The sequence below is a fragment of the Microcaecilia unicolor genome, chromosome 13, assembly GCF_901765095.1.
Source record: "Microcaecilia unicolor chromosome 13, aMicUni1.1, whole genome shotgun sequence".
NCBI lineage: Eukaryota > Metazoa > Chordata > Amphibia > Gymnophiona > Siphonopidae > Microcaecilia > Microcaecilia unicolor.
In genome coordinates this window covers 8,083,430-8,110,299 of record NC_044043.1, presented here as the reverse complement: position 1 = coordinate 8,110,299, position 26,870 = coordinate 8,083,430, and the positions used below count along the sequence as shown (strand labels likewise).

Genomic DNA, 26,870 nt, shown 5'->3' with positions numbered 1-26,870 from the left:
CAGAGAGAAAAAGCTAGAGGGGGTCAAGATGTGGTGGGGAGGAGAGCTTGAGGGGACAGACATCAGCCTATTATTGGAAGAGATAAGAGATGGATGGGACAGGGATTCAGTTTGTTGTGGGGAGAGGTTGGGGACGAGTTGATAGTATATGAGCTAGACAATTTAACTGGGTGGGGAAGGAAAAATCAAGCCCTGGGAAGGATTCAAGCCAGAGGGCTGGGGAATGTAGAGCTCAAGGAAGGGAAAGGACTGAGGGAGTCAAACTGTTAAACCTGAATGAAAACCAGGATGATCTGGTTGGGCGGGGACCAGACATTATGATTGGGAACATGAACAAAAAAATTAAACATGATTTATTACTGAATAACTTTTCTGAACTGAATTATAAATCAATTATATTGTATACAGAATTATAATTTTTTTGTGCAGGAGTAGTACTTGTTACGTATCAAAAATGTCACCACTTTTTATTGGTTCAAGTTGTTTATAACTTTCCTGGAATAAATGCTGTAGTGTAGTCCTTACCAGGGGATTTACCCTGTTGTGAGCTACCTCTCCTCTCTCTGCTTCGCACTGGGATGGCTGAAGATAATTCTTTTCCAGGTTTTCCAGCTGATGTCACTTCTGAGATGAGAAATTCAATTTGCTCTGCAGGCAGGACTGTATGTGATGAATGTGTGTGGCTCTTCATATCAGCATCCACCTAGAAAATCAAATCTCCCTTCATTATTTTTCCTGTAACTTCCTCCTGAGTCAATCTGCATGAATTTGGCAGAACATTCAACAGAGTACCCTGCTTTTTGGGTTATAATCCACAAACCACAATCTCAGGTTGATAAGAATCCTTTCTCTATTTTGCCTAAAGATATGAGATATTTTTCTTTTTTCATTTTTTTAAATGTTCTTCCTTGTTTGTAGTGATGATGTTTATCTTCTAATCTTACAAAAAAAAAAAAAGAAGGAAGAACTCTATGAATGGGATAAGCCACAAAACAATTTGCCACATTATTTCTGATGGTGGATTTAAGATTCATTGGAACAGGATTAATTTACCAGCACTTCTTTTCTTGATATTGGGAGGAAAGTTTGTTCTGTGACCCCTGACGCAGGCATATTTTTATGCCAAAACACAGCTGTGTCGGATGTCAATTGGATGCTGGCAATAAAGGGTTTCCTGATTCCTACACGTTTGTGGACGCTACCCAATTTTTCTATAGGCCATGGTCTAATTTCTTCCCATTTGATTATTCCTAATTTTGGGCCCTCCCTAGCCCCACCCAAAACACACTCTCTTGCTATTTGAATTAACTGCAGTGTGGGACATCCAAATTTTGACATTCCAAAAACATAATTTGGATTTTTTTTTTTAAACATACTGTCAATGATGTACTTTGCTCTGAAACTGTGGAAACAGATATCCTGGTGGGGGTTAATAATTTGAAATAAATAGAAGCCTGAACTAACCTGAGGAGAGTCATAGACTTTTACAATAACCTCAGTGGGGTTTCTCTCACAGGCCTCTGTCCTGCTGTAAAAACAGTGGTGGAAAACAACTCCCTGTAATCATTAACCTAGGGAGAAAAGGCCACAGCTGAAAAAACCAGCTTGGACTACCATACACCCTACACATCCCAGGAATCTACTTCACACAGTTCCCCTACAGTCTGAAAAGTATAATTCCCCCAAAATATTTATAAATACAGAAGCCTGACCAGGATTTGAAACATAGAACCGTATTTATCTTGTGCTTTCCGTGTAGTGTTGCATGTAACAAACCACATTTAAATCAGCTGTTAAAGTCTACTAGTGTCCCAGTTCCAGTCATCAAAGCTTCCAAAAACCCCGACAAAGGGGCCCTCTTGTTTCACCAAAGCTGTGTCAGGAGGAGATAAATGCCATTTTTAGATGTCCATGTGCTTTGAGTATTCAGCTCAAGAGCCACCAGTATTGGGAGAGCTAGCAGAATGAAGTTCTAAGAGACTGGAGGGAAATTCTGATGGCACAATGACTCATGTCTCAGCCCTGTATTATGTCTGAAGGAATTCTGCACAAAAAATGATGAATTCTGTGCACAATATTTTAATTCTGTAAAAACCTGCATACTATTTTTATCAACATTTTTATTAATTTAACTCCAAAACAGAAAACTTATCATTCCAAGATGCAAAATTTTAAAGATCTTGGTGTAGCTTTTCCCCAGGAGTAATAATAGCATACTACAGCTAGAGCTTCTGGTTTTCAGCAATCCATCAAGTGTGAGGGGAGCTCTGAGCTGCAGATAGTGCTGCTGACTCTTTGCAGTGTTCATAGTTGCTGCTACAAATGCCAGCAATTGAAAAAGCTGGTGCTACCTGGAACTCCTCTTGGGCTCCAGAGTGACAAATGAAAATACCTGAAAATCCAGAACCTCCAACCATAAGGCAGTAGAGTACCACTTCCTCCGGTCATTTTCCTTCTTCCACACTGACTGTACTCCCTCTGCTCACCCCCTCCTCTTCAATATTCTTACTTCCCCTAGCTCACCCTCCTCCTTCAACATTCTCCCTCTCAGCTCATACATAGGTGCCGACTCCGTGGGTGCTCAAGCACCCCCAATATTTTGCAACCCGTCACCCAACCACAACACGTCGGAAGTTCCGGTTCCAACCCCAGCCCTACCTGCCCGCCCTCTTCTCCCACAACAGCCCTCCTTGCCTTCCTGCCGCCCAGTGTTTAAAACTCATTTTACCTCAAGTCGCAGCAGCAGTGAAAGGAGCAGGCTCGCTTTCAGCCTTTCCTTTCCTCTCAGGGGGAAGGGAAGGCTGAAGGTGAGCCTGCTTTCACTGCCGCCACAACTTGAGCTAAAATGAGTTTTAAACGCTGGGCGGCAGGAAGGCAAGGAGGACTGTTGTGGGAGAAGAGGGCGGGCAGGTCGGGCTGGGGTTGGAACCGGAATTCAGGGGGCTGAAAATGGGGGGCAGGTGGGTTGAGTCACTGGACATGGATGGGAGGGGAGAGCAGAGGAGCATCACTGGACATGGATGGGAGGGTAGGGGAGAGAGGAGCAATCGCTGGACATGGATGGGAGGAGAAGGCAGAGGAGAATCGCTGGACATGGATGGGAGGGGAGAAAGGACAAATTGCTGGACATGGAGGGGAGGACAGGGGAGAGAGGAGAATTTCTGGATATGGATGGAGGACAGGGCAGGGGAGAGAGGAGAGTTGCTGGACATGGATGGATGGAGGGGAGGGCAGGGGAGAGAGGAGAGTTGCTGTACATGGATGGAGGGGAGGGCAGGAGAAATTCTGGACATGGATGGAGGAGAGGGAAGAAAGGAAGGAAGGAGATGCACATGGATGGAGGGGAGAAATTCTGGACATGGATGGAGGGAAGGGAAGACAGAGGAAGGAGATGCACATGGATTGAGGGGAGAGTGGAGACATGCTGGATGGAGTGGAGGAAAGACAGACAGAGGAAGTAGATCCACATGGAGGGGAGGGGAGAGAAGAAATGTTGGACATGGATGGATGGGAGAGAAGACAGAGGAAGGAGATGCACATGGATGGAGGGGAGAGAGGAGAAATGCTGGACATGGATGGAGGAGAGGGAAGAGAGAAGGAGGAGATGCATATGTATGGAGGGGAGGGAAGAAAGAGGAAGGAGATGCATACTGACAGAGATGAGGGAAAGGGAAAAGAGGAGAAAAACTACACATGGATGGAGAAAATAGATGCTGGATGGAAAGGGGGAGAGAGGGGGCAGACACTGGATGGTAAGGGGAGAGAGGGGGTAGATGCTGGATGGAAAGGGGGCGAGAGTTAAGATCGAGGAAAGAACAAGAGACTGGGACCAACACAATTAGAAACAGTAAACGGCCAGACAATAAATGTAGGAAAAAATGAATTTTAATTTTAGTTTAGGATAAAGTAGCGTAGTAGCTGTGTTAATAAATACAGAAAATGGAAATAAAGTAATATCTTTATTGGACTAATTTTAATACATTTTGACTAATGTTTGGAGACCAAATCCTATACCATAGCAGCAGTATACTGTCCTGACCTGAAGAAAGAGGTTTTGGCCTCTGAAAGCTAATTGAAAATGTATTTATTTATTAGGATTTTGCTCACACCTTTTTCAGTAGTAGCACAAGGTGAGTTACATTCAGGTACTCTGGATGTTTCTCTGTCCCAGGAGGGCTCACAATCTAAGTTTGTACCTGAGGCAACGGAGAGTTAAGTGACTTGCCCAAGATCACAAGGAGCGGCAGTGGGATTTGAACTGGCCACCTCTGGATGTCAAGACTGGTGCTCTAACCACTAGGCCACTCCTCCACTCCATTTAGTCCAATAAAATGATATTATCATATTTTTCATTTTTTGTTTTATTTGTATTTAACCTATAGTATAGAGATTGAAATATGTCAGTTTTTGAAATTTGCATCTCTTTATATTTGCACAGTACAGGGGGACTGAGGGGTGGGACTGTTCAGGGAAGAAGTCCTGGTGCAGGTTGCAGGCAGCCTACGAGTGGCGCTGTCACTGCCCAGGTGAAGACTGCAGTAGACAGGGTTTTTAGGTACGGGGGGGGGGGGGGGGAGGGGGGAGGGGAACGCACCTCCTGAAAAAAAATATTCAGCACTCCCATTTTGAAAAGTTGGCTATGAGCTCATATATCCCTAAACAGGTCCCTTACCCCTTGTCTTCCTTTGTCCCTCTTTCCACGTGTCCCCTTATCCCATGTCACCTCCCCCCCATCCAGTCTTTCTGATCTTATCTTCTCTTCCACACATGCCCCTACTCCTTGCTGTACCCAGTTCATTCTTCCCACTTACATCCCCTATCCTCTGTTTCCATCAAGGTCTTCTCCTCCTCACTATTTTCCTTTAGCCCTTTGTCTCCCAGCCTCTGTCCCCAAGCTTAGCATCTCTAACCTCTTCCTCTCCTGCTCACCTAGCACTGTCATTTCCTTCCAACACATAGCTCTCTCAAAGCACAAACTTTGTGGTGCCTGAAATAATCCTGGCTATTCTTAAAGTCTTATGAGAACATCACAGGACTTCAGCAATAATTGCACTTTGCAAGAACTGTATGGTGCAGGAAATTGGCGGTGGCACTGGCTGCATTTCAACAGTGGATTCACACATCCATCCCCTCATACTCGTGGGAATTCTGTGCAAATTCTGAAATACACAGTTTTCCAGAATTCTACCAGGAATATCATATGTACCAGCAAAAGAATGGGGACAGCAAACTAGGTCCATAAGGAGAAAGCAAAGGCAGCATAAGGCTGCAGCAGGATTCCAGAATAGTGTGGGATCCATACTTGCACAGTGTTTTGTGAGAAGCCCTGGCCCTAAAGAAACAGTTTGGCCGAGGTGGCAGAAAACCTAGAACCAGCCCTGCTTATGCAATGGCGGCAAATTACATTCTTTATTCCTTATTTCTACCTTAAGTGGCTGCTGTCAGGCTTTAAGAGGGTAATTTTATAACAGGTCTCCTAGGATAGGGAAAGGGTTAGGGCTTCTTAATACACAGAGATTCAACCTTGCACGTCTCTTAAGCCATCTTGGTGATTGGGTGCGGGGATCAGAGGACTCTACTCCTTGGCACACAGAAAAGGATCTTTTTTTCCCTACCACCCCTACTCTTTACTCCATGCCCCACTAGCTAAACTGCTTCGGAAGCTTAAACATCATGTACTTCTGAAACCAATGCGTGCTGCTTGGTGTACTCTCCTTAACATTTCTTCATCAGGATTGTACTCACTCTGATATCTTGACTATTCTGGGAAACTTAGATTTTACACCTGGGATGGACAATGCGGTATTTCACCACTGGGTTTCTTTGGGAATAGCATTTGTGTCTGATTTTCTGACTCTGGAGGGTGGGATGAGGTCATTTGCTGCTCTGCAGCACAGTTATGACATGTCGAGCTCAAATATTTTCACTTTTTTTGCAAATCTCTCACTATGTCACGATATTAATGAAGAGTCCTTTCGCACAAGGTTTAGCTAAAGTCCTGGATAGTTTCTTTGTCCCCTCAAGTCAACCACAAATCTCAGTGTCTGGTCTTTATAAGCTTCTTTATAGAATTTCCCCACAAAAGAACTTTGCCCTCCTCACACAGAGATGGAGTGAAGAGCTTGGGGTTCACCTACAAAGGGAGGACCTTTTGAAAGCTATGAAACACATTCCATTTATGATACATAGAGGGGCATAATCGAACGGGGTGCCCAAGTTTTCCTAAGGGCGTCCTCACAGGACGTCCTCGCGAAGGGGCGTGGAAACCCGTATTATCGAAACAAGATGGGCGTCCATCTTTCATTTCGATAATACGGTCGGGGACGCCTAAATCTCAACATTTAGGTCGACCTTAGAGATGGTCGACATAAATGTTGAGATGGTCAACCTTAAGAGATGGCCGTCCCCGGTTTTCGGTGATAATGGAAACCGAGGACGCCCATCTCAAAAACGACCAAATCCAACTCATTTGGTCATGGGAGGAGCCAGCATTCGTAGTGCACTTGTCCCCCTGACAAGCCAGGACACCAACCGGGCACCTTAGGGGGCACTGCAGTGGAATAACTGATGCACTAACTTAACAGAAAAAGCCCTTCCCTTACCGATCCCTTAGCGATTCGGAAAGGAACGGACGTGCATGAAGGAAATCGCATGCAAATGAGCTGCTTGCTGTTAGCTCATTTGCACATGATTTCTTTCCTAAGGAGGGGAAGCCAGTGCAGAGCAGCCAAGCGTTATGTGTGGCTGATCTGCGCATACCGTAAAGGATGTTAAGTAATAAGAGTTAAGAAATGTGTGGGAAGTTAAAAGTACTGCAATAGCACGGTGAGCAGTAGCAACGAAGAAGATCAACAAATTGAAAAAATCGGAAAAACAAATTGAAAAAATCAGAAAAATATAAAAAAAAAAATAAACTTACAAAAAGAAAACATTTTTTGTCACACAAAGTACTAAGTTGGACTACACATCAAGGAAGGTAGGGGGTTGTCTATGATTAAATTTGCCACTAAATAGGAGTACACCTTATGGGTGATAAGAGATTAACCCCTGTGACTATATGAGACTTGCCCTGAATAACCTATCTTGAAATTTTAAGGTGCTTTTGCTTTATAATGTTACAGCAGGGGGGAGGGAGACGTTCAGACTGTTTCATTTTTTCCTGCCATGTTGTGGTTTTCTGGTGGAGAGTTATAAGAACACAGGCTCTCCACGATTGGAAAATTCATCAAGATATTACCTTGTTACTATTGTCTGTTATGAAGTTTGGGGGAAGGAGAAGGCAGGTTGGGGGTTAATTTTGTTAAAAATATGTGCCAGACTTGCTTTGTACTTTACATGATTTTATTTGCTCAATAAACATATTTCCAATATTTCACCTCTAACACTGATGGAAAATAAAGCTTAAGCTGACTTTCGGCAAGGAGACCCTTCCTTACATAGGGCAATAATACCAGAGACATAAGTGAAGCAGGAGCTGAACCATGCAAAATGTTAAATATCATCATGCAAAGCTTAAACAACGACCTTGCCTCCATAGGCAGGTAAAGCAACTGTTTAAGGAGCAGGGTTGAATGTTCCCATTTCGCAATTTGACATATCAACCTAGTCAATGTATTTTGAAGATGTTTACTTAAAAACTTAGAACAACCCACATAAAGCAGATTACAATAATTAAGATGACTTAGTACTAAGGCTTGAACGATAAGCCTAAACTGTTCAATTGAAAAATACTTCCGTACCCTTCTTAGTTGTTTCAATTTGCAAAAAACTTTTTTCGTTATAGAATTGGTCTGAGACTCAAATGATAAGAGTGGATCAATTATCACATCAAGGAGTTCATTTTCAAAGCACTTACTTACAAAGTTCGATAGGTTACCACTGGGCTCATTTTCAAAACAGAAAAACATCTAAAAAGTGGCTTAAAGCAGCATTTGCACGTTTTTCTCACAAAAACATCCAAATCAGTGTTTTCGAAACCTATTTTTAGATGTTTTTCTTTGAAGTCCGTCAGAAGTGCGTCCAAATCTCAGAGGGGCGTATCAGGGGCATGTTTAGGGCAGGACTTGGGTGTTCCTGAGACTTAGGCGTTTTTCAGCCATAATAGAAGAAAACAAAACCGTCCAGGACTAAAACTAAGATGTTTTGAGCTACACCTGTTTTTCTAACGAATAAGGCACAAAAAGGTGCTCAAAATAACCAGATGACCACTGGAGGGAATCAGGGATGACCTCCCCTTATTCCCCCAGTGGCCACTAACCTCCTCCCACCCCCAAAAGTGTGATGAAAAACATTACTTGCCAGCCTCAGATGTTATATTCAGGTCCATTAGAACAGCATGCAGGTCCCTGGAGTAGTCTAGTGGTGGGTGCACTGCACTGCAGACAGGTGGACCCAAGCTTCTACCTCCCCCTATCTGTTACACTTGTGGAGGAAACTGTGAACCTTCCAAAACTCACCAGAAACCCATTGTACCCACATATAGGTGCCCCCTTCACATCATAAGGGTTATGGTAATGGTGTACAGTTGGGTGTAAGTAATGGAAGATTTTAAAGATTGTTTTCCAACTCTGCCTTGACCGACAGTGCATTCGTGGTCTGTATTTTTGATTAGAAGTAATTCTGTTTGTGTGAAATGTGGAAGAAGATAAGACACAGCTCTAATTAACTTGGTATGTGAAGGGAGAGGTGGACCCTGTTTTGAGTTCAGACTGGCCACTTGGACTGAGAAACATGTGACCACATTCCCACATGTCTCAAGCATTCTGTAAATTTTCCTTAACTTTGAAAATGAGTTCTAAGCCTAATAAAAAAGGGGAACTATGACCAGTGAAGTTGGAAGCTCATCTATGGATGGACGCATCGCATAGAAAATCAACTCCTGGTCAAAGAAACTCCTGACTTTCGCTGTGAACAGGGCTCCCCCCAGCTGATGATAAGAGCCTGGATGTAGAGATTAAGGACCAGTGACGTATGTATAGTTTATTATTGCTTCTTTTCCTGGTCTAGAAACTCCTAGCTTTGCTTGGATGTAGTGACCCTGGGCGCAGACACGAGCCCAAAGGGCAGCACACAATACTGAAAATGCAGTGTTCCCAGACGGAATCAAAGATACTTCCTGTGAGTGGGAAGTATCGGGATGTGCGTATAAGCATCCTTTAAGTCCAGAGAGCATAGCCAGTCGTTTTTCTGAATCATGGGAAGAAGGGTGCCCAGGGAAAGCATCCTGAACTTTTCTCAAACCAGATATTTGTTCAGAGCCCTTGTGTTTTTTTAAGGTGGTAGACGGCAATTTATTTAAGGTTGTATACGGCTATTATACACGCAGCTTGTCAGAGCCCTTAGGTCTAGGGTGGGACACATCCCCCCTGTTTTCTTTTGCACAAGGAAGTACTTGGAATAGAATTCCAGCCCTTCTTGCCCTGGTGGAATGGGCTCGACCGCATTGGTGCTGAGAAGAGCGGTGAGTTCCTCTGCAAGTAGCTGCTTGTGCTGGAAGATGAAGGACTGAGCTCCCAGTGGGCAATTTGGAGGTATGGAAATCAAATTGAGGGAGTATCCTAACCGGACTATTTGGAGAACCCACTGATCGGAGGTTATGAGAGGCCACTTTTGGTGAAAAAATTTTAACCTCCCCCGACCAGCAGATCGTCCAGCACGGACACTTTGATAGCGGCTATGCTCAACTGGAACCAGTCAAAAGCCTGTCCCTTGCTTTTGCTGGGGAGCTGCAGGGGCCTGTCTGGGCACACGCTGTTGATGAGAACGAGCGCGCTGGGGCTGAGCCTGAGAAGGCTGTCGAGAAGGTGGATTGTACCTACGCTTGTTGTAAGCATAGGGGGCATTCTGCCTTCCCTGGAAAAAACGTCTACCTGATGAGGTAGATGCTGAAGGCGCCCGGTGGAAGAGATTGTCGAGGGCGGTTTCCCGCTGGTGGAAATAATAAAAATATTATCCCCCCGGCAAGGGACATCCGCAAGCCGCTGCTGGGTTTGATTATCCAGGTCAGAGGCACGCAGCCAGGAGAGTCTGTGCATCACTATACCTTGAGCAGCAGATCTGGACGCAACATCAAAAGTGTCGTAAGCACCCCTAGACAGGAATTTGCGACACGCCTTCAGCTGCCTGACCACCTCCTGAAAAGGCTTGGCATGCTCCGGAGGGAGCTTGTCCACCAAGTCCGCCAGCTGCTTAACATTGTTCCGCATATGGATGTTCGTTTAGAGCTGGTATGATTGGATCTTGTACACAAGCATAGAGGACTAAAAGAGTCCAGAGTCCTAGACTCTCGCCCTGGGGGCGCCGAGGCAAAATCCCTAGTACTCCTGGCTCTCTTGAGAGTGGAATCCACAACCATAGAGTCATGAGGTAACTGGGACCTCATCTGGGACCTCATCAACTCAGGTTCTCCGTGAATCTGATATTGGGACTCAGCTTTTTTGGGAATGGTGGGATTACTGAGTGGTTTCGTCCAGTTCCTAAGCAATGTCTCTTTATGGACATTATGCAAAGGGGCAGTGGACGACTCCTTAGGTGTGAAGGATAGTCAAGGACCTTGAGCATCTCAGTCCTGGGCTCATCGTCAGTGACCACCGGGAAGGGAATGCCCACAGACATTTCCTGGACAAATGACGAGAAGGAGAGACTCTCCAATGGAGAAAGCTTCCTCTCAGGTGAAGGAGTTGGATCAGAAGGAAGACCACAGGACTCCTCAGAAGAGAAATATCTGGGGTCTTCCCCTTCATCCCACGAGGCATCCTCATTGGTATCGGACAAGAATTCTCTAACTGCAGTCCGAAACCGGGCCCGTCTCGACGCCGAGGAACCCCGTCCTCTATGGCGATGCCGAGAAGTCGACTCCCATGCCGGCGGCAATGAAGCTCCCTCCAGCGACGTCGAGTCGTCCTGGGTGGCAGCCGAGGCTGATGCCGCAAGCGGTACCGGCGTCGGGGACCGCACCACAGGCACAGAGCCAGCCGCCACTTCCATCGACGGTACCGAGGGCGCAAGCACCCCCGGTACCGAGATAGACTGACGCAGCAGCCCTTCCAGGAGACCTGGAAGAATGGCTCGGATGCGCTCGTCTACAGCCGCTGTCGAGGAAGACTGTGGGGCTGGTGCAGAAGTCGGCGGCAGAATATGTGGAGGTCTGGGAGGCGGTAACGGGCTACTACTACTACTATTTAGCATTTCTATAGCGCTACAAAGCATACGCAGCGCTGCACAAACATAGAAGAAAGACAGTCCCTGCTCAAAGAGCTTACAATCTAATAGACAAAAAATAAATAAAGTAAGCAAATCAAATCAATTAATGTGAACAGGAAGGAAGAGAGGAGGGTAGGTGGAGGCGAGTGGTTACAAGTGGTTATGAGTCAAAAGCAATGTTGAAGAGGTGGGTTTTCAGTCTAGATTTAAAGGTGGCCAAGGATGGGGCAAGACGTAGGGGCTCAGGAAGTCCGAAGATCTACGCACCGACACCTATGGAGGGTGAGCGCTCCTCACGGCGTCGACGTTTCTTGGGTGCCGAATCCTTCAATGCCCCGGAGCTCCCGGTACCGTGTCTCGAAGGAGACCGATGACGATGCTTCTTCACTCGAAGTACGTCACCGGCACTCCTCGGTACTGACGAGGAGGGCGTGGAATCCACACGCCTCCTCGGGGTCGGATCCGACAGCGGTCGGTCCTGATGGGCCTGCACAGCAAGAGCCCTTGAGACAGATGGAGACCCGCTCAACGGCTCACTACTCCCAGCTAGAGGTGAAGTCCGGACAGCCATTACCTTGTCTCCTGATGTCGATGCCATCCCCGGTGCCGATGTCGAGGAATCAGTCGGAGCTCTAAAAAGACGGTCCCGAAGAGCTCTTCTCGATGCCTGTGTCCTCTTTTTCAAGCTCAGACACAACTTACAGGCGTCTGGGCGATGGTTGGGCCCAAGGCACTGGATGCACCATGTGTGCAGGTCAGTGCCTGAGATTGACTGCTGGCACCGAGCACACTTTTTGAAGCCGCTGGGAGGCTTCGAGGACATGAGCAGAAATATCACGGCGGCGAAATCAAAAGGCTCGATTGTGCCAACAGAGGGGCACAAAAATGAGAACCGCGTACGCGCGGCCTAAGAAGGCCACCTCGGAAGCAAAAGGAAACTTAAAAAGGGGGAAAAATAAGAAAAAAAGGATTTTTTCTTTTCTTTTTTAAACTGGAAAAAGAAAGACAAAGAGGCAATGAAAACCAAAAAGAAAGCGTGAATTAACAGCGCTAAAAACGCCAAAGTCTTTCTCTGGGCCTAAGGGAGAGAGACCGACACGCACCCACTCTCCACCACAGAAAAAGAAAAACTGAGGCGGGAACGGATGCGCGCGGGCGGGAAGATGGCCATGCATGTGCAGTGCGTCTGTCCCGCGCTCCGGAAGCTGTCACATTTGTTGATTTTTGCTGGAAAAATCTCCGTTCCTGGGCCGCCATGGACGCCGACCCATCAGTGAGAACAAGCAGCCTGCTTGTCCTCGCAGAAAGAGTCAGTAGGTGGCGTATGATGACCAGACAGCCAACAGGCTACTGTCTTGTCGCAATTTAAAACAAGGTGATGGTCTAAGAGCCACTGAGACCATCACCTTGTTTTAAGTTGCCAAGAGCCACAGGGCTACAGCTTTTAGGCAACACTGAAGAGGCAGTAGATCTAGATTAAGTAAACTGACCTTGTAGAGTTGTCGAGGATGCAGAACAAGTTTCTTTTCCACATATTGGCTAAGCTGTTAAAAAACTACTTTCTCTATAACCTTAGATATAAAACACGAGTTAGAAACAGGCCTGTAATTAAAGAAGGAGTCATGGGTCGAGAGACGACTTTTTAAAGATTGATTGGACACAAGCGATTTTCCATTCGGGAGGGACTTGCCCAGTAGCCAGGCTTGAGTTCACTATGGCCAACAAGTGGGGGGTTCTGATGCAGGCTGGCTAGTTTGATTCAGGATGAAGATAATGGGTCCTAAGAACAAAATGTGACTCTCATAGAGGCTAATACATTGTTCAAAGAGACTAGTGTCTGGGGATGCATATCCCACTCTAACTGTTACACTTGCAGTGGAAAGTGTGAGCCCTCCAAAACCCACTAAAAACCTACTATACCCACATACAGGTGACACATGCAGACATAAGGGCTATTGTAGTGGTATACAGTTGGGTACAATAGATTTTTGGAGGGCTCACCATACAATATAAGGGGCTAACGGTCAGGTGTGTACCTGGGACCTTTTATGTGAAGTCCACTGCAGTGCTCACTAGGGTGCCCAACCGCTCTGCTGGGATGTTTAGTGGTCAATCTAATAAGTATGCTGGCCCCGCCCATATGTCCCAATGGCTTGTTTTTGTGCATTTTTCACTTGGACATTTTTTGTTTCAAAAATGGTCATAAAACAAAAATGCACTGAGCACAAAATGACTAGGAAAAGGCCATTTTCAAAACAAAAAGATAGCGATTTTCAAACCTGAAAAATGTCTCTGTTCGCTTCTTGATTTTTCAAGCAAAACGTCCAAAATCAGATTTAGACGTCATATCAAAAATGCTCCTCTACATTCTCACAACTGGGTGATGTTACATTACATTACCTTATACTGGACTTATATCCTGCTAATACCATAAACAGTTCCAAGAGGGTTACATATTAAATAAGAATGAAACACACGTTCTGATATTACATATTAATCAGCTAATAAGTACAGTAAAGTAAAAGAACATCAACTAAAGACCAGTTTTTATGCATTGAAATACTGCTGAAATAAAAAAAGACCTAAATGACTTCCTAAAATATAAATAATTTCCTATCAATTGAAGTTCTAATGGTAAGGAGTTCCCAAATGATACTGCCTTATAAGAAATAGAAGTAGACAGTAATCTGTTAAATCTAACATTATGTACCGATGAAAAATGAAGTAGATATTGTACTCTTAAACAATCAGACTTACAACTGGTGGAAATATTAACTATTTTTACAAGATAGTATGGGGCTTCATCATGCAATATCTTAAATGCAAGAGTCCCAAGTTTAAACTGCACCCTCAAATCCACCAGCAGCCAGTGTAAATCAAACAAATATGGTGTTACTGAATCAAATCGATTCAGAGAATAAATCAGCCTGGCCACTGTATTCTATATTATCTGTAGACTATGCAATGAAGCTTTGGTACAAATTGAAAAAAGATACTTACCTGTAGCAGGTATTCTCCGAGGACAGCAGACTTCATATTCTCACACATGGGTAGATGTTGATCCGTGTTGTCTGGTCCAGCAATTATGCCAAAGTAAAAAGAGCTTTGTGAAGAGTGAGCCATGCTCCACTACGCATACGCGAGTGCCTTCCCGCCCACAGTGAGAACGCAGTCATCTCAGTTTAATTTAAAAGCAAAAAGAATAAATATAAAGTAATGAAGGAGACAACTCCATGAGGAGGTGGGTGGGATTGTGAGAATAGGAAGTCTGCTGTCCTTAGAGAACACCTGCTACAGATAAGTATCTTCGCTTTCTCCGAAGACAAGCAGGCTTGAATATTCTCACACATGGGGAATCCCTAGCATCCAGGCTCACCCAAAAGAACAAACATTGGTCAATTGGGCCTCGCAATGGTGAGGACATTATACAGATTATCCTGAAACTATATACAATATAAATGAGAGTGCAGCCTGGAACAGAACAAAATGGGCCTAGGAGGGTGCAGCTGGATTCTAGACCCCAAATAGATTCTGCAGCACTGACTGCCCAAACCGACTGTCGTGTCGGGTATCCTGCTCAAGGTAGTAGTGAGATGTGAATGTGTGGACTAAAGACCACGTTGCAGCCTTGCAAATTTCTTCAATGGAGGCTGACCTTAAGTGGCCTACCGACGCAGTCATGGCTCTGACATTAAGAGCCATTGCATGACCCTCTAAGGCCAGCCCAGCCTAGCCTGGGAATAAGTGAAGGAAATGCAATCTGCCAGTCAAACTGAGTTGGTGTGTTTCCTGATGGTGACCCACATCCTATTGGAATCAAAAGAAACAAAAAGCTGGGCGGACTGCCTGTGGGGCCTTGTCCGCTGCAAGTAGTAGGCCAATGATCTCTTGCAATCCAAGGTGTGCAAGTTGCTTTCGCCAGGATGTGCATGAGGTTGGGGAAAAAATGCTGGCAAGACAATCGACTGGTTCATATGGAACTCCGATACTACCTTCGGCAAGAACTTAGGGTGCATGCGAAGGACTACTCTGTTGTGATGAAACTTAGTTTAAGGCCTGAAGCTCACTGACCCTACGAGCTGAAGTAACAGCCACCAAGAAAACGACATTCCAGGTCAAGTACTTCAGATGTCAGGAATTTGGTGGCTCAAAAGGAGCTTTCACCAGCTGGGTCAGAACGACATTGAGATCCCATGGCACTGGTGGAGGTTTGACAGGGCTCCATTGGATGACATCACCCAGATGTTAGAATAAGGTGGCATGCTTGTCCTCGGAGAAAAAGGGGTCCCCATAAAAAAACGAACCAAAAGCAGAGCCATAAGATTACTTTATTTTTCTTAACCTGGTTCCTTTTGGCCCTGCCAGAATTTATGGTTTCCCTCCAGAATAGGGAGAAGGGAAGCTGAGACACAAAGGTCCATGCACTGACTGCTTGCTCAAGCAGAGTCTGCCAAATAGAAAGGGGCAGAAGCGATCTGGTCATCCTGGGTATAGCACCAATATGTCTAGACCCCAGGCTAAAAGGACCCATATCTAACAGGCTAAACCAACAATTCCTCAGTTGATCTTTTTTTTTTATATTAAGGTGATACCTTTTCCATGTTTTATTTTGTTTGATTTCTATTGATAACCTTTAAGAGTGGACTAACAAGGCTACCACACCTCTCTACTTTTTATATTAAGAAAGGGATAAACAATAGAATCTTACATCGAGAAGCTCACCAGATCTGAGCTGCACAGATGATCTACCATCTGCTGGAGACTGAGAAATACTGACTGTCTGTGGGCTGCACAGGGCACTTATACACTCACTTTGGAAGCTAGTAGTTCTCAGTCTCCATCTGGTGTTCAGAATACATAACTCACTCGTTTAAGCTGGTCTATAGGGATGCTATGAAAAGGGTAAATTCTGTGCTAAATCCTTTGGCTCATGTGTGGCTCTTAATGCCAAGTTAGAACCTCTGTTTAGCCTGCCTATCAAAAGTTTTAGCTTTCCCACTTCTACAAAGACTACAACAGAGTAACAGTGAACATCAATCTCTAATGACAGACTGGCACTATACTGCAACACAAAAAGCGAAGATACTTACCTGTAGTAGGTATTCTCCGAGAACAGCAGGCTGATTTTTCTCACAATTGGGTCGACGTCTGCGGCGGCCCAGGAACCAGCAAAAATTTAGCAAGCAAAATAAAACAGTCTTTCTGGAGAGTTCCCTCGCGCGAGCAACGCGAACGGCGCATGTGCGAATGTCTTCCCACCCGCTGCGCGAGCAAGCCGCTCTAGTTTAATCAAAAAGTATAAACACAAGAACAACAACTCCAAAGGGGAGGAGGGTGGGTTTGTGAGAACAATCAGCCTACTGTCCTCGGAGAATACCTGCTACAGGTAAGTATCTTTGCTTTCTCTAAGGACAAGCAGGCTGCTTGTTCTCACAATTGGGATATCCCTAGCAACCAGGCTCACTCAAAATAATGAACATTGGTCAATTGGTCCTCACAACGGTGAGGACATAACATAGATTGACCTGAAACCAAAATCAACCAACTGAGAGTGCAGCCTGGAACAGAATCAAAATGGGTCTAGGGGGGTGGAGTTGGATTCTAAACCCTGAACAGATTCTGCAGCACTGACTGCCCAAACCGACTGTCGCGTCGGGTATCTTGCTGAAGGCAGTAGTGAGATGTGAATGTGTGGACTGATGACCACGTTGCAGCTTTACAAATCTCTTCAATGGAGGCTGACTTTAAGTGAGCCACTGATGCAGCCATGGCTCTAACATTATGAGCCTTGACATGGTCCTCTAAAGACAGCCCAGCTTGGGCATAAGTGAAGGAAATGCAATCTGCTAGACAATTGGAGATTGTGCGTTTTCCGATAGCAACTCCCCTCCTGTTGGGATTGAAAGAAACAAACAACTGGGCAGACTGTCTGAAGAGCTTTGTCCGTTCCATGTAAAAGGCCAATGCTCTCTTGCAGTCCAAGCTATGTAATCTGCTTTCGCCAGGGCGGGTATGAGGACGGGGAAAGAATGTTGGCAAGACAATTGACTGGTTCAGAGGGAACTCCGACACCACCTTTGGCAGGAACCTAGGGTGCGTGCGGAGGACTACTCTGTTGTGATGAAACTTGATATAAGGTGCATGAACTACCAAGGCCTGAAGCTCACTGACCCTACGAGCTGAAGTAACAGCCACCAAGAAAATGACCTTCCAGGTCAAGTACCTCAGATGGCAGGAATTCAGTGATTCAAAAGGAGCTTTCATCAGCTGGGTGAGAACGACGTTGAGATCCTTGACACTGGTGGAGGTTTGACTGGGGGCTTTGACAAAAGCAAACCTCTCATGAAGCGAACAACTAAAGGCTGTCCACAGATAGGCTTACCTTCTACACGGCGATGATAAGCACTAATCGCACTAAGGTGAACTCTTACGGAGTTGGTCTTGAGACCAGACTCTGACAAGTGTAGAAGGTATTCAAGCAGGGTCTGTGTAGGACAAGAAAGAGGATCTAGGGCCTTGCTGTCACACCAAACGGCAAACCTCCTCCATTTGAAAGAGTAACACCTCTTGGTGGAATCTTTCCTGGAAGCAAGCAAGACTCGGGAGACACCCTGTGAAAGACCCAAGGAGGTGAATTCTAAGCTCTCAACATCCAGGCCGTGAAAGCCAGAGACTGGAGGTTGGGATGTAGAAGTACATAAGCATAAGTACATAAGCATCGCCATGCTGGGACAGACCAAGGGTCCATTGAGCCCAGCACCCTGTCTCCGACAGCGGCCAAACAATTTGTCCCGCCCATCCCAGAAATAGTGGATTTTTCCCCCGTCCATTCAATAACATGCTATGGCCTTTTCCTCGAGGAAGCCATCCAATCCTTTTTTAAATTCTGCTAAGTCAACCGCCTTAACCACTTTTTCTGGCAACAAATTCCAGAGTCCAACTACGCATTGAGTGAAGAAATATTTCCTCAAGTTCGTTCTAAATTTACTACACTGCAGCTTCGACTCCTTGTTCTGAGTGATAAGGGTTGGAAAACATTCCAATCTCCACGGCTCCTCGGAGGACAACTCCAGAAGACTAAGAAATCAAATCTGACGTGGCCAGAAAGGAGCTATCAGAATCATGGTTCCACAGGCTTGCTTGAGTTTCAGTAAAGTCTTCCCTATTAGAGGTATGGGAGACTACGCATACAGGAGGCCTGTCCCCCAATGCAGGAGAAACACATCTGACGCTAGTCTGTCGTGGGCCTGAAGCCTGGAACAAAACTGAGGGACCTTGTGATTGATCTGAGTGGCAAAAAGATCTACCGAGGGGGTGCCCCACGCTCGGAAGATCTTGTGGAATACGCCCATGTTCAGTGACCACTCGTGAGGTTGCATTATCCTGCTCAATCTGTCGGCCAGACTGTTGTTTACGCCTGCCAAGTGGCTTGGAGAAACATGCCGTGGCGGTGTGCCCAATGCCACATCTGGACAGCTTCCTGACACAGAGGGCGAGATCTGGTGATCCCTGCTTGTTGGTATAATACATGGCAACCTGATTGTCTGTCTGAATCAATATGATTTGGTTGGACAGCCGGTCTCTGAAAGCCTTTAGAGCATTCCAGATTGCTCTCAATTCCAGGAGGTTGATCTGAAGACCTTTTTCCTGAAAAGACCAAGCTCCTTGAGTGTGAAGCTCATCTACATGAGCTCCCCACCCAAGGAGGGATGCATCCGTTGTCAGCACTTTTTGCGGCTGAGAGATTTGGAATGGGCGTCCCAAAGTCAAATTTGATCGAATCGTCCACCACTGTAAGGAATTCTGAAAGTCGGTGGACAGTTGGATCACATCTTCTAGACTTCCCGCAGCCTGATACCACTGGGAAGCTTGGCAAGGGACGTTACTCCATTTACTTTGTGGTACCAAAGAAAGGAGGTTCTGTGCGGCCTATCCTCGACCTCAAAGGGGTCAATCGAGCCTTGAAAGTTCGACACTTCCGAATGGGGACTCTCCGCTCTGTTATAGCGGCAGTGAAAGCAGGGGAGTTCCTGGCATCCTTGGACATCAAGGAAGCTTACTTGCATATTCCCATCTGGCCTCCTCATCAACGCTTTCTGCGTTTTGCAGGCCTGGGCTGACACTTCCAGTTCAGAGCCCTCCCGTTCGGGTTGGCTACTGCTCCGCAGACCTTCTCCAAAGTAATGGTGGTCATCGCGGCCTTCCTACGAAAGGAAGGAGTACAAGTCCATCCTTATCTGGACGACTGGTTGATCCGAGCCCCCTCTTATGCAGAGTGCGGCAGAGCTGTAGACCGGGTGATTGCTCTTTTGAGCTCCCTGGGGTGGATCATCAACTGGGAGAAAAGCCAGCTGCGCCCGACTCAGTCCCTGGAGTATCTGGGAGTTTGTTTCAACACCCAAGTAGGCAGAGTGTTCCTGCCAGACAATCGGATTGTCAGCCCTCAAGGAAGGATCCGAGGGGGAAGCCCGCTGCACAATCGTCAGGCACGCCCTGGCCACATAGGAGCTGCAAACTGAGGCCTGCAAACTTAAAGCAGTCGCCTCGAAGGACGACTTTAAAGCCGCCTCCAATCTTCTGTCTTGGGCGTCCTTTAGGGCCGTGCCACCTTCCACCGGCAACGCCGTTTTCTTAGTCACCGCAGTGATTAAGGAATCCACGGTAGGCCAAAGAAAGGCCTCCCGTTCGCCTTCCGGCAGAGGATAGAGGCGGGACATAGCCCTAGCCACTTTAAGGCTCGCTTCTGGGAAATCCCATTGAGCCGAAATCAAAGTGTGCATGGCTTCATGCACGTGGAAGCTTCTAGGCGGGCGCTTCGTCCCCAGCATAATGGCAGAGCCAGCAGAGGCTGAGGGAGAGACGTCCTCCGGAGAGGAAATCTTCAAAATGCTCATGGCCTGCACTAACAGGTTGGGCAAATCCTCTGAGCCTAAGATCCGCACTGCAGAGGGGTCATCCGCTCCATTCGAGCGGGAATCCGTCTCCTCCAAGGAATCCCCAAAGGACCGTTGGGACAACTCAGATACGCTGCCCTCATCTACATCAGAGGAGACAGAGAGGCATATTTTCAAAGCACTTTGGGAGGCTAAGTTCCATAGGTTTCTATGGAACTTTGGGAGGCTAAGTGCTTTGAAAATGAGCCTCAGAGTCCTCTAGGGCCTGGAAATCCACCCGAGGGCGTTTGCTTCCGGAGGCCTCAACCCCTTTATCAGACAGGGGAGCAGGGGCAGCGTTTTGCATAAGAAAAGCCCGATGCAGCAGCAAAATGAACTCAGGGGAGAAACCCCCCAGTCTGTGCACTTCTGCAGCCTGGGCCAAGGCCCTAGACGCACCCTCAACTGGCGCTCGCAAGAGCGGGGGAGAAACATGCTGCGCATCCAAAATGGCATCCGGCGCGAAGCTCCGAGGAGCCGCGTGGGAAGAGCGGCGCTTAACTTTGGCCGCTTTCTTGCCATTGCCCGAATCAAGGGCGACCATAGCATTAATGTCTCCCACCTCGAGGGCGGCCCAAGAAGAAGCCGTCCGAGCAGAGTGGCCGGCCAAAATGGAGGGGGCGAGCAGCGGGGGATGGGCGCTTATGGTGGGAAAAACTGCTGCACCGGAGGAAGAATCGGGACACTGACCGGACTCCAAACTGATGCCCAAAAAGGGCAATTCAGGCTTTGAAACCCCCGCATCCCCGCTAGACGCGCACACGCGGTCCGGGGAGCGATCGCCCTCCGACGCCATAAGCCACGTGGAGACCGATCGGGGAATCCCCTGCCCGCTACAAAAGGTAAAAATTACCTGCTCCTCGCTCAGAGCTGTAACGAACTGGTGTCCCAGTGAGCAGCTGCAATAAACGCTGATATAAACGTTGAAATAAACGCCCTTAAAGGACGTCCAAATTTTTTTTTTTTTTTAACGGAGCCAGCGGGAGGGGGGAGAAAAGGAGGGACCTGGCACCACCAGGTTTGCACTTGCTCAAGAAGAGCCCTCAACCCCAGGTACTCAACAAAACCTAAGAATTAGGCCTGGAGACCTAGCCAGAGCTGCTGCTGTGTGTGACCACCACCTGCTGAGATAGAGAACATACTGAGGAGTTTCCAGCAGCACATGACCACATATAGGGAGGCAAAAGGATTGCTCTCTATCTCCACCTGCTGGTAGATGGACACAACCCACCAGTCTATGGATTGATCAGCATGATGATATGGAAGGGACGCATCCCCCCTGATTTCTTTTGCACAAGTACCTGGAATAGAATCCCAGCCCTTCTTCCCCTGGTGGAACGGGTTCGACCGCACTGGCCTTCAGAAGGGCGGAGAGTTCCTCTGCAAGTACCTGCCTTTGCTGGGAGCTGTAAGAATGAGCTCCTGGTGGGCAATTTGGAGGTTTGGATTCCAGATTGAGGGTGTATCCTAACCGGACTATTTGAAGAACCCACCGGTCGGAGGTTATGAGAGGCCACCTTTGGTGAAAAAACATCAACCTCCCTCCTACTGGTAAGTTGTCCAGTATGGACACTTTTACAGAGGTTATGCTGCACTGGAGCTAGTCAAAAGCCCGTCCCTTGCTTTTGCTGGGGAGCACAGTGGACTTTAGATGCACGCCATTGACGAGAACGAGCGCGCTGGGGCTGAGCCTGGGCAGGCTGCCGAGAAGCAGGAGTGTACCTACGCCTACAGTAGGAATAGAGAGCACTCCTCTTCCCTCCAAAAAACCTCCTAGATGAGGAGGCTGTAGCAGAAGGTGCCTGGTGGGAGAGATAATCCATAGCATCATTATGCTTCTTACAAGATCCTCTACTTTTTCTCCAAAAAGATTGTCCCCCCCGTCAAGGGACATCCGCCATCCGCTGCTGGACCGAATGATCCAGGTCAGAGGCACGCAGCCATGAGAGTCTGCACATCACTATACCCTGAGCAGCGATCCTGCATGCCATGTCAAAAGTGTCAAAAGTACCCCTGGGCAGGAACTTGCGACATGCCTTCTGCTGCCTGACCACCTGGTGAAAAGGCTCGGCCAACTTCGCAGGGAGTGCATCAACCAAGCTGGACAGTTGACATATTGAGTCCCGCAAGTGTAAGCTCGTGAAGAGCTGGAATGACTGGATCTTGGCAGCAAGCATTGCGGCCTCATACGTCTTTCTCCCAAAAGAGTCGAGTCCTAGCCTCTCTGCCTGGGGGCGCTGAAGCAAAGTCTCTAGTACTCCGAGCTCTCTTGAGAGCGGAATCCACCACCATGGAATTGTGAGGTAATTGGGACCTCATCAATCCAGGTTCACCGTGGATCCGGTATTGGGCTCAGCTTTCTTGGGAACCACAGGGCCAGACAGAGGGGTGGACCAGTTTCTCATAAGGACTTCCTTCAGTACCTTATGGAGAGAGACTGTCACAGCCTCTTTAGGTGGAGAAGAATAATCCAGGACTTCCAGCATGTCAGACCTGGGCTCATCCTCAACCTCCACAGGGAAAGGAATAGCCGTAACCATTTCCTGGACAAAAGAGAAAAAAGACTCTCCGGTGGGGATAGTCTTCTTTCCAGTGGAGGAGAAGGGTCAGAGGGAATCCCAAAAGACTCATCAGAAGAGAAGTACCTGGGATCTTCCTCTGATTCGCATGAGTGCTCCTGCTCAGTGCCAGACAGTACCTGTGTCAAGGTATTCTAACACTGGACCTGTCTTGATGCCGAGGAACGATGTCCTCTGTGGTGGTGTCGAGAGGTCGACGCCCTATCCAACTGCGGCGAAGCTCCCTCCACCAACGTCGAAGGGGAGTCGACCTGGGTGGCAGCCGAAGCAGATGCAGCAGGCGGCACCGCAGTCGAAGACCTCACCACAGGTGAAAGGCCAGGCACCGCTGCAGCAGATGGCAGAGAGGGCGCAAGCACCCCCGACACCGAAGCTGATTGATGCAGTAAGCCTTTCAGAAGTTCTGGAAACAAGGCCCGGATACGCTCGTCCAGAGCCTCCATTGGAGAAGGCTGCGGGGCCAGTGGAGCAGGTGGTGTCAGAATCCGTGGAGGTTTGAGAGTAGGTACCGGACTGCCAAAAGACCGACGCATCGGCACCTCCTGTACCGAGGGGGAGCGGTCCTCTCGGTGCCGACGCTTCTCGGGTGCCGACTCTCTTGATGCCCTGGAGCTCCCGGTACCGTGCATCAAAGGAGAACGATGAAGTTGCTTCTTAGCTGACATGGAAGAAAGCACGGCCTTGGCGAAATCAAACAACGCAATTGTGCCCAAAAAGAAAAGCACAAAAAAGGGAAAAACCCGACCGTGCGGCCAAAAGGCCGTCCGCGTCAAAAAAGAAAGGAAACTTGAACAGGAAAAAAAAAGTACAGGAACTAAAACTATTTTTTTAAAAATATATTTGAAATGAAAAAGCAAAAAGAAACAAAATAAGTCTCACAGAACTTTTTCCTGGGCCTAAGAGAGGAGCGCACGAAAAACAAACCGCACCTCGCAGCGGAGAAAAAAACTAGAGCGGCATGCTTGCGTGGCGGGCGGGAAGACGTTCATGCATGAGGGAACTCTCCAGAAAGACTTTTTTTTATTTTGCTTGCAAAATTTTTGCTGGTTCCTGGGCCACCGCAGACGTCGACCCAATTGTGAGAACAAGCAGCCTGCTTGTCATCGGAGAAATAATTGTATTTCAGGGCTCTGATAACTTAAACTTCTCTCTCATGGTTTGTAATATCATGGAGTTCTCAATGGAAACCTTTTTTAAAATTATCCTAGATTACATTTGTTATTCTCTATAGAATGCATACTGATCAATATTCAGCTGACTGCAGTCAGTGTTTTTTTACACGCTGACCAACGATGGCTAAATTAGCCCCAGATATTCAATTCCAGGCCATATCCGGGGACCGGAACTGAATATCTGGCTATCTCCAGACATGTGCTGGCTGCAGGGGTTATGTGGGTCTCAGCTGAATATCAGCCAGGACCTACATAATAGAAATCCACATTTCCCCTCTCTGTGCCCCTCCAACACAGTCTGATCCCTCCTCCTGGCTCCTCAAGTGTGATCTCCCCTACCTGGACTTAGGACTAGTGGTCATTGGGACAGGTATAAACCCCATTCATATCTGGCTGAAAATGACTACTGCAACTTCTAGCGATATTCTCGCAGTACTGCTAGAGGGCTGCATTTGAGATTGCGACAGCCATTTTCAATCAGAAGTCACGAGGGGCAGGAGCCAGTGGGGTTCGCTCCTGCCCCAACTTCCAATAGACCACCAGGCCTGTTAATTTAGGCCCAGGAGGAGGGAGGACTGAACTGTTGTCAAGCAGTCTGGGAGACTGGATTGTCAGGGGGTCAGGAGAGAGGATTAGCTACAGGCCCTTACCCAATAGTTGAGCAGATGCTGGCCAATATTTAGTGCCAGCACCCACATAGCTAACCGGGCACCTAGGATCGTATAAATAACAGTTCTAACTTTTCCTAGTTAGCTATTCGGGCACCGGCATAGAATACTGCCAGCACCTAACTCCCAGCTCCTTCTCAACTCCCTGGAATATTTTACTTATGCCCAGATTAAAGTGGACTGGTTATCTCTGATATTCAGCAGTAGTGCCCACTTAAGTGCTGCTGAATATTAGCAGTTGGCCTGCTAGGCTAGATTTAAGCAGGCCAACTGCTTAAATCACTTTGGGCCCTGTTTACTATGCAATTTATCCTTAAAATCGAACGTGGTACCGGAAGATTGGAGGGTGGCCAATGTAACGCCCATTTTTAAAAAAGGTTCCAGGGGAGATCATAGACTGGTGAGTCTGATGTCGGTGCCGGGGAAAATGGTAGAGGCTATTGTCAAAAACAAAATTACAGAGCACATCCGAGGACATGGATTACTGAGACCAAATCAGCACGGCTTTTGTGTGGGGAAATCTTGCCTGACCAATTTACTTCAATTCTTTGAAGGAGTAAACAAACATGTGGACAAAGGGGAGCCGGTTGATATTGTGCATCTGGATTTTCAAAAGGCGTTTGACAAGGTACCTCATGAAAGGCTACAGAGGAAACTGGAGGGTCATGGGATAGGAGGAAATGTCCTATTGTGGATTAAAAACTGGTTGAAGGATAGGAAACAGAGAGTGGGGTTAAATGGGCAGTATTCACAATGGAGAAGGGTAGTTAGTGGGGTTCCTCAGGGGTCTGTGCTAGGACCACTGCTTTTTAATATATTTATAAATGATTTAGAGTTGGGAGTAACTAGCGAGGTACTTAAATTTGCTGATGATACAAAGTTATTCAAAGTCATTAACTCGCAACAGGATTGTGAAAAATTACAGAAGGACCTTACAAACCTGGGAGACTGGGCGGCTAAATGGCAGATGCCGTTTAATGTGAGCAAGTGCAAGGTGATGCATGTGGGATAAAAAAAACTGAATTATAGCTACGTCATGCAAGGTTCCACGTTAGGAGTTACGGACCAAGAAAGGGATATGGGTGTCGTCGTCGATAATACACTGAAACCTTCTGCTCAGTGTGCTGCTGCGGCTAGGAAAGCAAATAGAATGTTGGGTATTATTAGGAAAGGTATTTATCTATTTATTTAGATCATTTATACCCCGCTTTTTACCACATAAAGCAGCCTCTAAGCGTCTTACAATGAAATAAAGAAACAATTACAATGACAGTAGAGAGGGTAGAGGGAACGAAGGAAGAAAGGAAGGTATGGAAACAGGTGTGAGGATGTTATAATGCCGTCGTATCGCTCCATTGTGCGACCACACCTTGAGTATTGTGTTCAATTCTGGTTGCCGCATCTCAAGAAAGATATAGTAGAATTGGAAAAGGTGCAGCGAAGGGCGACTAAAATGATAGCGGGGATGGGACGACTTCCCTATGAAGAAAGACTAAGGAGGCTAGGGCTTTTCAGCTTGGAGAAGAGACGGCTGAGGGGAGACATGATAGAGGTATATAAAATAATGAGTGGAGTGGAACAGGTGGATGTGAAGCGTCTGTTCACGCTTTCCAAAAATACTAGGACTAGGAGGCATGCGATGAAACTACACTGTAGTAAATTTAAAACAAATCGGAGAAAATATTTCTTCACTCAATGCATAATTAAACTCTGGAGTTCGTTGCCGGAGAATGTGGTAAAGGCGGTTAACTTGGCAGAGTTTAAAAAGGGGTTAGACGGTTTCCTAAAGGACAAGTCCACAAACCACTACTAAATGGACTTGGGAAAAATCCACAATTCCAGGAATAACATGTAAAAAATGTTTGTACGTTTGGGAAGCTTGCCAGGTGCCCTTGGCTTGGATTGGCCGCTGTCGTGGACAGGATGCTGGGCTCGATGGACCCTTGGTCTTTTCCCAGTGTGGCATTACTCATGTACTAAGGCGCACTAGTGTTTTTAATGTGCCCACAATTAGTGCGTGTACTAACCATGTAGGCACCTATAGGGATAGTGTAGGTGCCTACACAGTTAACGCGCCTATTACATGGCTTAGTAAACAGGGTCATTTGAATATCAGGTCCATAATATTTACATTTACTAAGAATCAAATCTTCATTGGGGAGTGAAGTTTAAAAACATTCACTCAAAATCACACTTCACTTTGTGTTAAAAAGAACTGAATCTATATCAAAAATGTGAAAAAAAACAGAAGGAAAAGCCTCAGAAGCTCAAAAGGCACTGTAAAACAGTGCACATGCTCCATTCAATCACCAGCAT

General features: G+C 46.8%; 1 protein-coding gene across 1 annotated transcript in view; it reads right to left on the bottom strand.

Annotated features, from left to right (window-relative positions):
* Positions 1-26,870, bottom strand: part of HSF5 (heat shock transcription factor 5) — a 93,527-nt gene that overhangs the window by 11,139 nt on the left and 55,518 nt on the right. Inside the window, exon 5 of the mRNA XM_030185991.1 lies at positions 526-703. Coding sequence (XP_030041851.1) covers positions 526-703 — 178 coding nt within the window. The remainder of the gene's footprint in view (positions 1-525; positions 704-26,870) is intronic.